Source organism: Akebia trifoliata, chromosome 11 (assembly GCF_017979445.1).
Source record: "Akebia trifoliata isolate Shusen 1 chromosome 11, ASM1797944v1, whole genome shotgun sequence".
In the NCBI taxonomy this organism is placed as follows: domain Eukaryota; kingdom Viridiplantae; phylum Streptophyta; class Magnoliopsida; order Ranunculales; family Lardizabalaceae; genus Akebia; species Akebia trifoliata.
In genome coordinates this window covers 16,751,466-16,764,177 of record NC_141385.1, presented here as the reverse complement: position 1 = coordinate 16,764,177, position 12,712 = coordinate 16,751,466, and the positions used below count along the sequence as shown (strand labels likewise).

General features: G+C 38.8%; 2 protein-coding genes across 2 annotated transcripts; both read right to left on the bottom strand.

Annotated features, from left to right (window-relative positions):
- Window positions 1-400: 400 nt before the first annotated feature.
- Window positions 401-1,654, bottom strand: LOC147391058 (uncharacterized). The gene is made up of 3 exons (XM_086458978.1): window positions 1,243-1,654; window positions 673-728; window positions 401-433 (listed from the first exon to the last, which is right to left on the bottom strand). The coding sequence occupies exons 1-3, from the start codon at window positions 1,652-1,654 to the stop codon at window positions 401-403; spliced, it is 501 nt and encodes a 166-aa protein (XP_086315104.1).
- Window positions 1,655-11,854: 10,200 nt separating this feature from the next.
- LOC147391057 (uncharacterized) lies at window positions 11,855-12,442 on the bottom strand. Its single transcript, XM_086458977.1, has one exon. The coding sequence runs from the start codon at window positions 12,440-12,442 to the stop codon at window positions 11,855-11,857; it is 588 nt and encodes a 195-aa protein (XP_086315103.1).
- Window positions 12,443-12,712: the final 270 nt, after the last annotated feature.

The following is a 12,712-nucleotide window of genomic DNA, read 5'->3' as shown; positions in this document are numbered from 1 at the left end:
GCTTTTTTTTTATATCTCAAAATGATGATTTCTATGATTTGAGTCATATTTTCCTAATATAGCGTGGTTTATAAAGTTTGTTCTGGCTAACAATAGTCATCTTTAAAAACTATGATGGCAGAGTTGATGAAGTAGCAACAACAGCTCATCCAAACTCAATAGCAGACCAATCAAAACCAAACTCAAATTAATTAAGTCACTGCTCCATCCATAGCTAAGATGGAAGTTCAGTCGGGTCAATTAGCTCTTTTTCTTAGAGGGAGAGAGAAAGGGCAATTCCCTTGTGACGCCTAGCCAAACACTAACATAAAGCCCCATGTCAGATCTCGAGGCACTACGTGACGTTTCAAAATTTCGGCATGGTCTCCTCTGTTTATGTCAGCATTCCTAGGTGTTCAACCTATTTCACCTGATAAACAAAATCGACAATATCCTGTATATACATACAAGAACAGAAATAACAGCAAAAGATCTATATACATCTAGCCATTGAAAAATAGATTAGAGTGCGAAATGATAAATAATATACAGGATTACTATGAAAATCCTCACTCTAACAAAAATTCTAACACTTGATACAAAATTTATAATACTCCTAATCTAACTGACACCACTAGGGGGTATAACCCTAGTACTCATCATGTAATGGACTCTGATCGTCTTCTGACCCACCAGATGGTCCCCACGCGCTGGTTCTATGCCCGCCTCACCAACTGTAGGCTCTAAAACTAAAAAAATAGAAAGGAAAGGTGAGTAACAATGGTTACCTAGTAGGAAAACAAATTTTTTTTGCTAATAATCTTCTCCAAACATTAACGAATAAACATACTGAATCATTTTTATATGCAAAGTTTTATAGAAGAAACTATAATTAAATAATACATATAGTCAGGGATGAGCAACTAAACATTTTAAAACTGATATTACATCAATCAACAGTACTCACTATAGCTTTTTTTTTATACAAATCTAATTGACCAAATGTCAATTTCGTTAGTTGATCGACAATCACCCATATGGCATATGACCCGTCACTGGCTCTTGGTAACCCTACTACAAAGTCCATGGTCACATCCTCCCATTTCCATACCACTATTGATAATGGTTAGAGTAAGCCTGCTAGGTTGCGGTGTTCTACCTTGACTTATTGGCAAGTTAGGCATTTACCTACATATCTTACAATTGCCTTCTTCATACCCAGGAACCAAAAATTTCTTCGCAAGCCTTTATACATCTTCATACCTCCTGGGTGTATAGAATATCGGGAACGGTGTGCCTTACCCAGTATGTTGGATCTCAATTGCGAGTTCTGTGGTATCCATATCCTGCCTCGAAATCTAAGAACTTCATCTGATTCTTTCGACCAGTCTAGGTTGGCCAGCTCCCTAGCCTCAAAATCTAATAACTTAATTTGTGCTATCAACTCATTTTTGATCCTTAATGTACCCAGGTAAATGTGCGATCTGTACCTTCCCCTTGGAGTCTCAAATACGGTTTCTATGGCTTGCTCAAACAACTGCCGCCATTCTTTCACCAACATATGAGCTATAGTATTTCTACTCAATGCGTCGGCCACCATATTGGCTTTTCTCAGGTGATACTCAAGGGTAAAATCATAGTCCTCGAGGTACTCCATCCAACGTCGTTGTCTCATATTTAATTCTCATTGCAAAAATATGTACATGAGACTCTTATGATCGAAGAATACTTCAAACTTCTTTCCGTATAAGTAATGTCTCCAAATACATAGGGTGAACACTATAACAACTCATTCCAGTTCATGAACGGGATAATTCTTCTTGTGGTTCTTCAACTTCCTAGATGCGTATGCCACTACCTTCCCAAACTTTATCAATACAGCTCCCAAACAGATCCCAGAAGCATCTGTAAATATCGTCAAACTTTCACTGGGAATTGGAGATATTAAAACTGGAGCGACGGTCAATCTTTCCTTCAATTCTTGAAATGCAGTCTCGCACTTGTCATCCCACTCAAATCGAACATTTTTTTGCGTCAGTCTCGTCAATGGTGTTTCAAGAGTGGAGAATCCCTTAATAAACCTTCTATAGTAGCCGGCCATCCCAAGAAAACTCCTAATATCTGTCACTGTCTTCAGCTATTTTCACATCAATACGACTTTTACTTTAGAAGGGTCTACTACTATTCCTTCATTGGACACCACGTGTCCTACAAACTTCACCTTCTGGAGCAAGAACTCACACTTGCTGAACTTAACATATAGCTTTTGCTCTCGTAGGATATGTGACTTTGAGGTGTCTCTCGTGATCCTCCCTAGACTTAAAGTAAATTAGGATGTCATTTATGAATATAATGACAAATTTGTCGAGGTACTCCCAAAATACCCAGTGCATCAAATCCATAAAAGTTGTCGATGCATTCGTCAAGCTGGAAGGCATCACTAGATACTAGAAGTGTCATAGCTTAGTCCGAAATGTAGTTTTCGAAACATCCGCCTCCCAAATCCTCAACTGATGGTACCCAGATCGTAAGTCGATCTTAGAGAAATACTAAGCACCTTATAGTTGGTCGAACAAATCATTTATGCGTGAAAAGGGGTACTTATTCTTAATGGTCACTTGATTTAGCCTCCCGTAGTCGATACATAATCAAAGTGACCCATTCTTCATTTTGACAAACAAAATCGGTGCTCCCCAAGGTGAGGAACTAGGTTGAATAAACCCCAAGTTAGTAAGCTCGTCGATCTGCACTTTTAATTCTTGGGTTTCTAGCGGGGCCATTCGGTATGGTGCAATGGAGATAGGCCCTGTGCTTGGTACCAAATCGATAGAAAAACTTTATCTCACGACATTGAGGCAAACCCGGTAACTCATCTGGAAAAACATCCCCAAATTCCTTGACTACTTCTACCATATCTGTCGATATCTTCAGCTTTGATATACTTAAGGTTCCCAACCGATTGTATAAAGGACCGTCTCTTCTATACCTGGATCCTCGAACCTTGACTTTCAGATACCCCGGTCGTCTAAAGACTACTGACCTTGCGAAGCAATCGACGTGTGCATGGTTCTGTACTAGCCAATCCATCCTCAAAATGACATCAAAGTCAGAACAATCTAACACCATGAGGTCGATGCTCATCTCTTGGTCCTCTATCCTAATTACACAGTTCCAACATAATTTTTGGGTAATCTGTCGATCTTCCAATGGTGTAGATAGTTTCATTACCCGGTTTGTGTCAGAAATCTCTAATTCTAGTAACCGTGCAATCTAAGTGGAAATATATGATCTAGAATAATCGGTATCAAATAACACTCGAATTCTAATATTGAAAATCAAAATTGTACCTTCTAGTACCTTGTCCGAGACTGATATTTCCTCCTGAGTTAGATGATAAACTCAGCCCTAGGGTCTAGGAATCACCCCCCGATTGTGACTATGATGAAGGGTAGTTTCTCCTGATATGTCTCATCTGCTCGTACCTAAAGCATGCTAATGGTCCCGTCTGTATAGGTCTCTATGGGGCTAGTGGTCTCGAAATCTATCTGGTTGGTCTCTTGGCCATGCTGGCCTCACTGGAGCCCCAACTAGTCCATAACTTGGCGGTGTAGGAGCCCGATACTGCAAATACGTGGGTATAAAAGCACTAGGTCTTGGAAACATCGACCTCTTGGCGAATCAGTCCTAGGAGGAAACAAAGTTTGGGGTCATCTACTCTGTCCCCTCGAAGTCTGTAACTCCATATTGATGAGACTATCGTTGTTCTTCTCACCGGAATTAATAATAATCTTAGTTTTATCTTACTTGTGGGGCAAGTAGGGGATCGAACCCAAGAGAAAGGAGGAATAGAGCTAAGCTAAGAAAATAAAATTCAAATTAACTAAAAGGAATTAAAACTGTTTTTCTTTGTATTTTTGAACTTATAAGAAGATGTAAAATTGCTAGAAAATAAACTAAAGTAAATGAAATTAAAAGCAAGTAAACTTATGAATTAAAACACCATTGGAGGTGGATCTACCTAAAACATGTTAATGAGCAATTTCTAGTCTCTAGCCTTTTTATAACTCAATCATAAGGGCTTGGTGTTAGCTCCTTAGATCGGAAAGTTTTGCAATTAAAATAAAATAAAGGAACAAAAACAAAGTACAATTTCTTGAGAAATTCTTACAACAAATTATCTCATTTAAGCATACTTTATCTTGATCTAATCTAAGCATAAAGTATCTATATTAAGAATAAAATGTGCAAGAAACTTAAAGAGAATTCATAAGCATTTTAAATAAAAGAAAGGCATAAAATTAGAAATAACACAAGAACTTGCTCTAGGCTTTTCCACTCTCCAATGGAGGGGAACTTAGCCTAATGTCATTGCAAGAGAGGGAAGATAAGAGATGAAAGAACTTTTCTTCATTTCATGGAGAAAATTACCACTACTTCTTCTTCTACTTCTTACAAGACTATTTAACCAAAAGAAAATAACTAGAAAATGAAAATACAAAAAATAAGAGAATAGGCTAAGAGCCTTAGATTAAATGAGTCTTGGATAAGAGAACCAAGATGGGACCCTTTCTCTAGAAATGAAGGCTCTATTTATAGAGAAAAATGTGTGTAGAAGAGTCTAAAAGTAGCCTCCACTTTTCTTTGCACAAAAAGACAAAAGAGGAGAATATGAGTTAAGGATTAGGGCATTCCAAAGTGTTAGGGCATTCCAAAGTGGGCCCAAATGCTTTTGCCTTGAGATTTTGATTCCAAATTGTTGATTTTCTGCACAAGAAACACACGTAATTAGATTTATCTAGTAAATGAATTTATTTGTATATAATTAAGCCTAATTAACATGCAACGTGGTGGTTTGAGGCTTATCATGATTATTATCTTAATATAGAGAAATAGGTATAAAAATCAAGATAAATATCCGGAAAATGTGCGTATAATTGAGTGTTTGGAGACACTCATCACATATCCTCTCGTTCAACCTTCTGAGCTCGACTCAATATGTCTCTGTAGCTGGTGGTCTCGATCACTGACATCCTGGCCCTTAGGTAGGGTCGTAGTCTTCTGAAAAATCTACGAGCTTTCTACAGATCGGTCGGAATGAGCTCAGGTACGTATTGTGATAACCTTGTAAATCTTAGCTCGTAGTCTGTAACAGATAGGTTGCCATGCACCAAACTTGAAAATTCCTGATGTTTAATCTCTCGGACAATCTTGGATATGAATCTATCTAGGAACATCCTCTCAAAATCGAACCACTCGAAAGGTGCATCCCCCAAATCATTCTTCTCGGAACGACAACAATGGCTGGCATCCCTGTCGAACTGAAATACAGCCACCAGTACCCATTGGTCTCTCGGGCATTGCATGGTACTCAAGATCTCCCGGGTCGTCAAAACCCACTCCTCGACCTCAGCTAGATCGGAAGAACCTCCAAATCTTGGTGGACATATTCGTTGGAAGTTATATAGTCACATCTCCCAGATCTATCTGTGCCTGGGACGGAGGAGTTCCCGCAGCCCTCAAGGGTACAACGTGTGGCCGTGGTTCCTGTGGAGGCTCTAGGGGTGGAATAGGGTCGGTCTTTTGTGAGGAAGCCTGGCACTCCCTCAATTCAGTCACCTCCTCAGCTAACCTAGACTCGAACATCTCTTTGCTAAACTTGTTCTAGGACTCAGTCATCTGTCCCATAAACAACATCAGTTGCGCTATCGGATCGGGGGTCTGATCCGATGTTTGTCCCGTTTCTATTGTGTTTCGACCTCTGCCTCTGCCTCGTCTACTCATATCGTTTTTATTCATCAGCAACAAGGCATTAATTATCATAAGGCTAAGGTCATTTTTATGGAAGGGTTAATCGATATCTTAAGTGGAAATTTAGTAATGAACACCATTTTCATTACTAACTGAACGAACCTAGAATCTTACTTTAGTCATACTAGGCTCCATGGACTCTAGACACGGAAAAGCTTGCAATCGCAATTCGGAACTACTAATGAGCTCCGATACCATATGTGGGCCCCGCCAAATGCTAACACAAATCCCGATGACACCTCGAGGCACTAGGTGGGGCCTCAAAATTTTGGCATGGTCTCCTCTATTTATGTTAACATTCCACGAAACTCAAAACCTGATAAATCAATATCCAACCAATCCTGAATATAACAGATGCCAAGATTATATAAGGTACGGAAGATAGTAAGTTACGAACGGCATAACGTTAGATTAGAGTTATGCAAAATGGTAAAGTATATAGGATTACAGAAACTTATCCTCACTCTAGTATAATCCTACCACTCAGCCCAAAACAATATATACACCTCCTAAGACGAACAAACTCCTAAGGGAAGTAGTCCCAATGCTCACCGGGTAATGGACTCTGGTCATTAGTATTACCCACTAGATGATCCTTGCTCGATGGCTCTAGGAGTACCTCTCCGACTGCAGGCTCTGAAGCTATAAAAAAATGGAAAGTAAAGGGTAAGTAACAAGGGTTACCCATTAGATCCACAAACAAATCCTATTAACAACCTCACCTAACGTGATCGAGTAATCATACTGATACATTTCAAAATATGTAAGCTTTACAAATCAAACAACGGTTAACTGGTACATATAGCCAGGGATGAGCAACAAAATAGTTTAAAATTTCACACGACATCAGTCATCCATACTTAGTATACTTTCATTCTTATGCAAATATAATTTAAAATATCTAAAATAGTAACATTCTTTTTAGTATATAATTCAAAATTGAACACAGACAAATATTACACAATGGTGGAGTAATAGAATTAGAGAGTTGGAATTAATGACTGGATCGCTCCCAGTCTAGACATGATATTATAACCTAAATCTAGCTTTTAGTTCCTAATTTTGTGGCCGGTCGTTGTGCTTACCACACTGGTAACCATTTATTCGGCTCAAGCGGGCCGTTTAACGTAACCGTAAGCAATGGGTCTTTTTTCGATGTGTCAGAATATTTAACTACGACTAGATTATTAGTGATCAATGACCAATCATCTTCGTCTATGCCTATTAGGCGTGCATGTGATTCTCAAAGTAAACAACTCCATTCACAGACGACCACCTTTATAATATACGTCCACTGGTAAAAATAGAAAGGAATGGACCCGAATTCTAGTTGTGACTCTACTCTCATATGGGTCCCATACCACGTATGAGCTTGGTGGTCCCTACCGTACTTCTCAGGATAGTACCTCACTCAGGATGATATGACGTACTATCCCTTCAGGCATTCACAAACTCTTTAACAGCTCACAAAATAGATACATATTTATATATTATATTTCTTTCAAAATAAAAAAGAAATTAACATAATATGGTTGAGAATGGATATCTAGTTCCTACCATGCAACAGTAGCCCTCTCGACCTAAAATAAATAACAGTACTCAGCGCCTCTGCACTAATAGAATTTAAATAAATATGCAACCATTCATTATCCCAAGATATCCCTTCACCAACCTATACACAATATACAATGTAAAATGCTGGCATTGCCTCTCGGGTGTGATTCTAACATTTTACCATTCATCCCCTTTCCCATTCTTTCGATGTCTTAACTTTTCAACATTTCAAACCAAACAATTCTTTTTCAACTTTCCAAAGTCACTTTGATCATTTAATTGACAAAACCATTAAATTTTTGTTAAAACAGAGTCTCAATGGGTACGCGAAGGCAAACTTGCAAAAATTGGAAAAGTTGGTGAAAAATTGGCTAAGTGTCGAAAACTTGAATTTTCAAAGTTCTCAAAATTTAAAATGAATTTTTGAAAATGAAAGCCTTGAGCACAAGATTCGACACTATATAATTTTTATAGTCTAATTCAAAGTAACGCGAAAGATATTCACTTTTGAAAATTTGTCGAGAACGTTAAAATTTTCGTTTTATTCTTGAAACCAATTTTCAGATTTTAATCATTTGAGATTGGGATCTTGAAACCATTCCCATTGTTCTAAAATCAGGGGTAAAACCTTAATTTCATTAAAGAACTTAAAGTAAATATTTTTAATGAAATGAAGGGTAGGAAATCATGTATAAGCTGTGGGGAGAGTAAGCCAAAAATTAGAAATTAGTTCTGATAAGCTGTTTTTGACGGTAGCGGAAGCATCATTCTGTTTGTGGGACCGAAAGAATGACCTTCAACAGGTGTCGGTAGAACCAACAGCTCTTGCCGGCAGTACTTAACAACTTCGCAAAATTTTGAATTTTCAACCCATTTTTCGGGTTTCTTTTTCGTCCATCGAATCCTTCGACCCACCCACGAATTTAATAGTAAAGTTTGATAAAAACACATCAAAACATCTATTTATACCATGAATTTAAAATCAAACCAAAGATTTCTACGATTTAAAATTACAACATATTTTCAATAAAAATCGTTAAATGCATATTTTGAAATCTAAAGTTACTACTAAGAATTGAAAGTCCCCTATCGAAGTTTGTGGATGCCAAAGTGGTGAACTAGTACGAAGGATCAAGGTTCGACGGCACGAGAGACAAGTTTGGATTGACTTGGATACAAAATGAACAAGTTGGTCACGAAACCCTTGATGAAGGTGTCCTTCCTCTTTCAACAATGGTGGACGACTCCTCTTCGACATTAGATAGGCCTCCAAGTGGGTAGATTCAAACCCTCATGCTGTTTTTGGTGATAAATCAAGAGAAAGAACGAAAATGAGGGTTTAATGGGGTGTGAGAACATGGAGTTCGTCGATGCCTATGATTTTTCTTTCTTCGTCGACGATTAATCTTGATCGCGATGGAGGTTGGTGAGAATGGGTTTAAACCCCAAAATAGAGAAAGGGCTGATTTGGGGTTCTTTAGAGAAGAAGAAAAAAAAATGAATTAAAAGAATTTCATTTGGAATAATTTTTCGCTACGGAACTAATGGTGTCATCGAATTTTCCTGAATCTCATTTTAGCAAAAATTTACCTTTCTAAGTCCCACTCAACATGAAATTTGAGAATTTCATAATTTTTTCACTCGAACTCGAATTCGAACTTGCTTATAGGCTAATATATATATTTTCACCTTTTTAATCCAATGGGGAAGTCAATTTTCATTGAAAATGAATGTAACAATATTCGAGTACTTTAATCTAAGTTTTCCGTTAAAATTTTCCCACAATTCCATTTTCAAATTCCCTCGAGATACGAGTTAAAATTTTGGGATATTACATTCTCCTCCCTTAATAAAAAATTTTACCTCGAAATTTAAAATCGTACCTTAGGCTCGAAATAGTTCGGGGTATTTCGCCTGCATCTCTGTCTCTTTTTCCCAAGTGGCTACTTCGATGTTGTGGTACCTCCACAACACTTTGACTAAAGGAATAACTTTGGATCTGAGTTGTTTTACTCTCCTGTCAAGTATTTGTATCGCACATTCTTTGTATGATGCATCATCGTCTACCTCTAACTCTCGCAAGTCTACCACGTGTAAAGGATCGGATAAGCACTTCTTAGCATAGACATGTCGAATACGTTGTGAACTTGCTCGAGTTGTGGGGTATGATCAATCTATAAGCCACTGGACCTATCAGTTTAGCTATCTGGAATGGTCCAACAAACTACGGCTTTAACTTGCCCTTCACACCAAACCTGGAGATTCCTTTTTGGGATGATACTTTCAAGAATATTTTATCCCCAACTTGAAATTCCAAAAGTCTGCGCCGCTTGTCTGCATAGCTTTTCTATCTACTCTGAGTAGTTTTTAGTCTGTCAAGTATAATGCGTATTGTCTCAGTAGTTTCCTCAACAACCTCCGGTCCCAACACCGTGGCATTTCCTATTCCTGCTTAATATATTGGTGATCAACACGGCCTACCGTATAAAGCCTCGAATGGTGCCATGCCAATATTAGCTTGAAAACTGTTATTGTAGGAGAATTCCACCAACGATAAATAGCGCTTCCAACCTCCTCAAAAATCCAAAACATATGTCTGAAGCATATCTTCTAGAATTTGAGTAACTCGCTCAGACTGTCCATCAGACTGTGGATGAAAAGTTGTACTGAAGTTCAACTATGTACCCATTGCTTTGTGTTGACTCTCCCAAAATCGAGAAGTAAATCTGGGGTCGCTGTCAGACACGATAGAAACTGGTACCCCATGTAGTCGAAATACCTCAGCTATGTATATCTAGTTTAGTATATCAACGCCAAATAAAACTCGGATTGGGATGAAATGTGCCGATTTTGTTAGTCGATCCACAATCACCCATATGGCATTTGACTCGTCACTGGTTCTTGTTAATCCTATTACAAAGTCCATGGTCATGTGCTACCATTTCCATTCCGTTATTGGTAATGATTAGAGTAAGCCTGCTGGGTTGTGATGTTCTGCCTTGACTTACTGGCAAGTTAGGCATCTACCTACATATTCTACAATTTCCATCTTCATACCCGAGAACCAAAAATTTCTTCGCAAGTCTTTATACATCTTCGTACCGCCTAGGTGTATAGAATATCGGGAACGGTGTGCCTCACCTAGTATGTCAGATTTCAATTGCGAGTCCTGTGGTATCCATATCCTACCTCGAAATCTAAGAACTTCATTTAATCCTTTCGACCAGTCTAGGTTGGCCAGATCCCTAGCCTTTGTCTCATACTCTCTCGCATCATCATTTACCTTCTGGGCTTCCTTAATTCGTGCTATCAACTCATTTTCAATCATCAATGTACCCAGGTAAATGTGCGGTCTGTACCTTCCCCTTAGAGTCTCAAATACGGTTTCTATGGCTTGCTCAAGCAACTACCATTCTTTCACCAACATATGAGCTACAGTATTTCTACTCAATGCGTTGGCCACCATATTGGCTTTCCCCGGGTGATACTTAAGGGTAAAATCACAGTCCTATTACATCCAACGTCATTGTCTCATATTTAATTTTCGTAGCGAAAATATGTACTTGAGACTTTTATGATCGGAGAATACTTACAAATTCTCTTTGGATAAGTAATGTCTCCAAATACGTAGGGCGAACAGTATAACAGCTAATTCCAGGTCATGAATGAGATAATTCTTCTCGTAGTACATCAACTTCCTAGATGCGTATGCCACTACCTTCCGAAACTGCATCAATACGACTTCCAAACCAATCCCAAAAGTATCTGTAAAGATCGTCAAACCTTCACCCGGAATTTATAATACTAAAATTGTAGCGGTCGTCAATATTTCCTTCAATTCTTCAAATATAGTCTCGCACTTATCATCCCACTCAAACCAAACGTTTTTCTGTGTCAGTCTCATCAAGGGTCCTGCAAGAGTGGAGAATCCCTTAATAAACCTTTTATAGTAGCAGGCCATCCCAAGAAAGCTCCTAATATCTATCACTGTCTTCGGCTGTTTCCACATCAATACGGCTTCAACCTTAGAAGGGTCTACTGTTATTCCTTCATTGGACATCACGTGTCCTAGGAACTTCACCTTCTGGAGCCAGAACTTACATTTGTTGAACTTAGCATATAACTTATGCTCTCGTAAGATCTGTAGTGTGACTCTGAGGTGTCTTTTGTTATCCTCTCTTGACATGGAGTAAATTAGGATGTCACCTATAAACAAAATGACAAATTTGTCGAGGTGCTCCCAAAATACCCAGTGCATCAGATCCATAAAAGTTGTCGGCACATTCGTAACGTCGAAAGGCATCACTAGATACTCGAAGTGTCCTAGCCTAGTCCGAAATGTAGTTTTCAGAACATATACCTCCTAAATCCTCAACTGATGGTACCCGGATCGCAAGTCAATCTTAGAGAAATACTGGGCACCTTATAGTTAGTCGAACAGATCATCGATGTGCGGAAGGGGGTACTTATTCTTCATAGTCACTTGATTTAGCTTTCGATAGTCGATACATAATCAAAGTGACCCATCCGTCTTTTTGACAAACAAAATCGGTGCTCCCCAAAGTGAGAAACTCAGTTGAATAAACCCCAAGTTAGCAAGCTCGTCGATCTCCACTTTCAATTCTTGGGTTTCTACTAGGGCCATTCGGTATGGTGCAATGGAGATAGGCCCTGTGCTTGGTACCAAATAGATAGAAAACTCTATCTCACGACATGGAAGCAAACCCGATAACTCACCTAGAAAAACATCCCCAAATTGCCTGACTACCTCTACCATATCTGTCGATGTCTCTAGGTTTGATATACTCAAGGTTCCCAACCGGTTGTATAAAGGACCGTCTCTTCTATACCTGGATCCTCGAACCTTGACTTCTGGATACCCCGACCGTCTAAAAACTGCTGACCTCATGAAGAAATCGACGTGGGCATGGTTCTGTACTAGCCAATCCATCCCCAAAATGACATCAAAGTTAGAACAATCTAACGTCATGAGGTCGGTCCTCATCTCTTGGTCCTTTATCCTAATTTCACAGTTCCCACATAATTTCTTGGCTATTTGTCGATCTTCCAATGGTGTAGATAATTTCAATACCTGGCTCATGTTAGAAATTTCTAATTCTAATAACCATGCAATCTCAGTGGAAATATATGATCTAGAAGAATCGGTATCAAATAACACTCGAATCCTAATATTGGAAATCAAAATTGTACCTTCTAGCACCTCGTCCGAGACTAGTATCTCCTCCTGAGTTAGATGATAAACTCTACCTTGGGGTCTAGGAATCACCCCCGACTGTGGCTGTGATGAAGGACAATTTTTCCTGATGTGTCCCATCTACCCGTACCCAAAGCATGTTAATGGTCTCGTCTG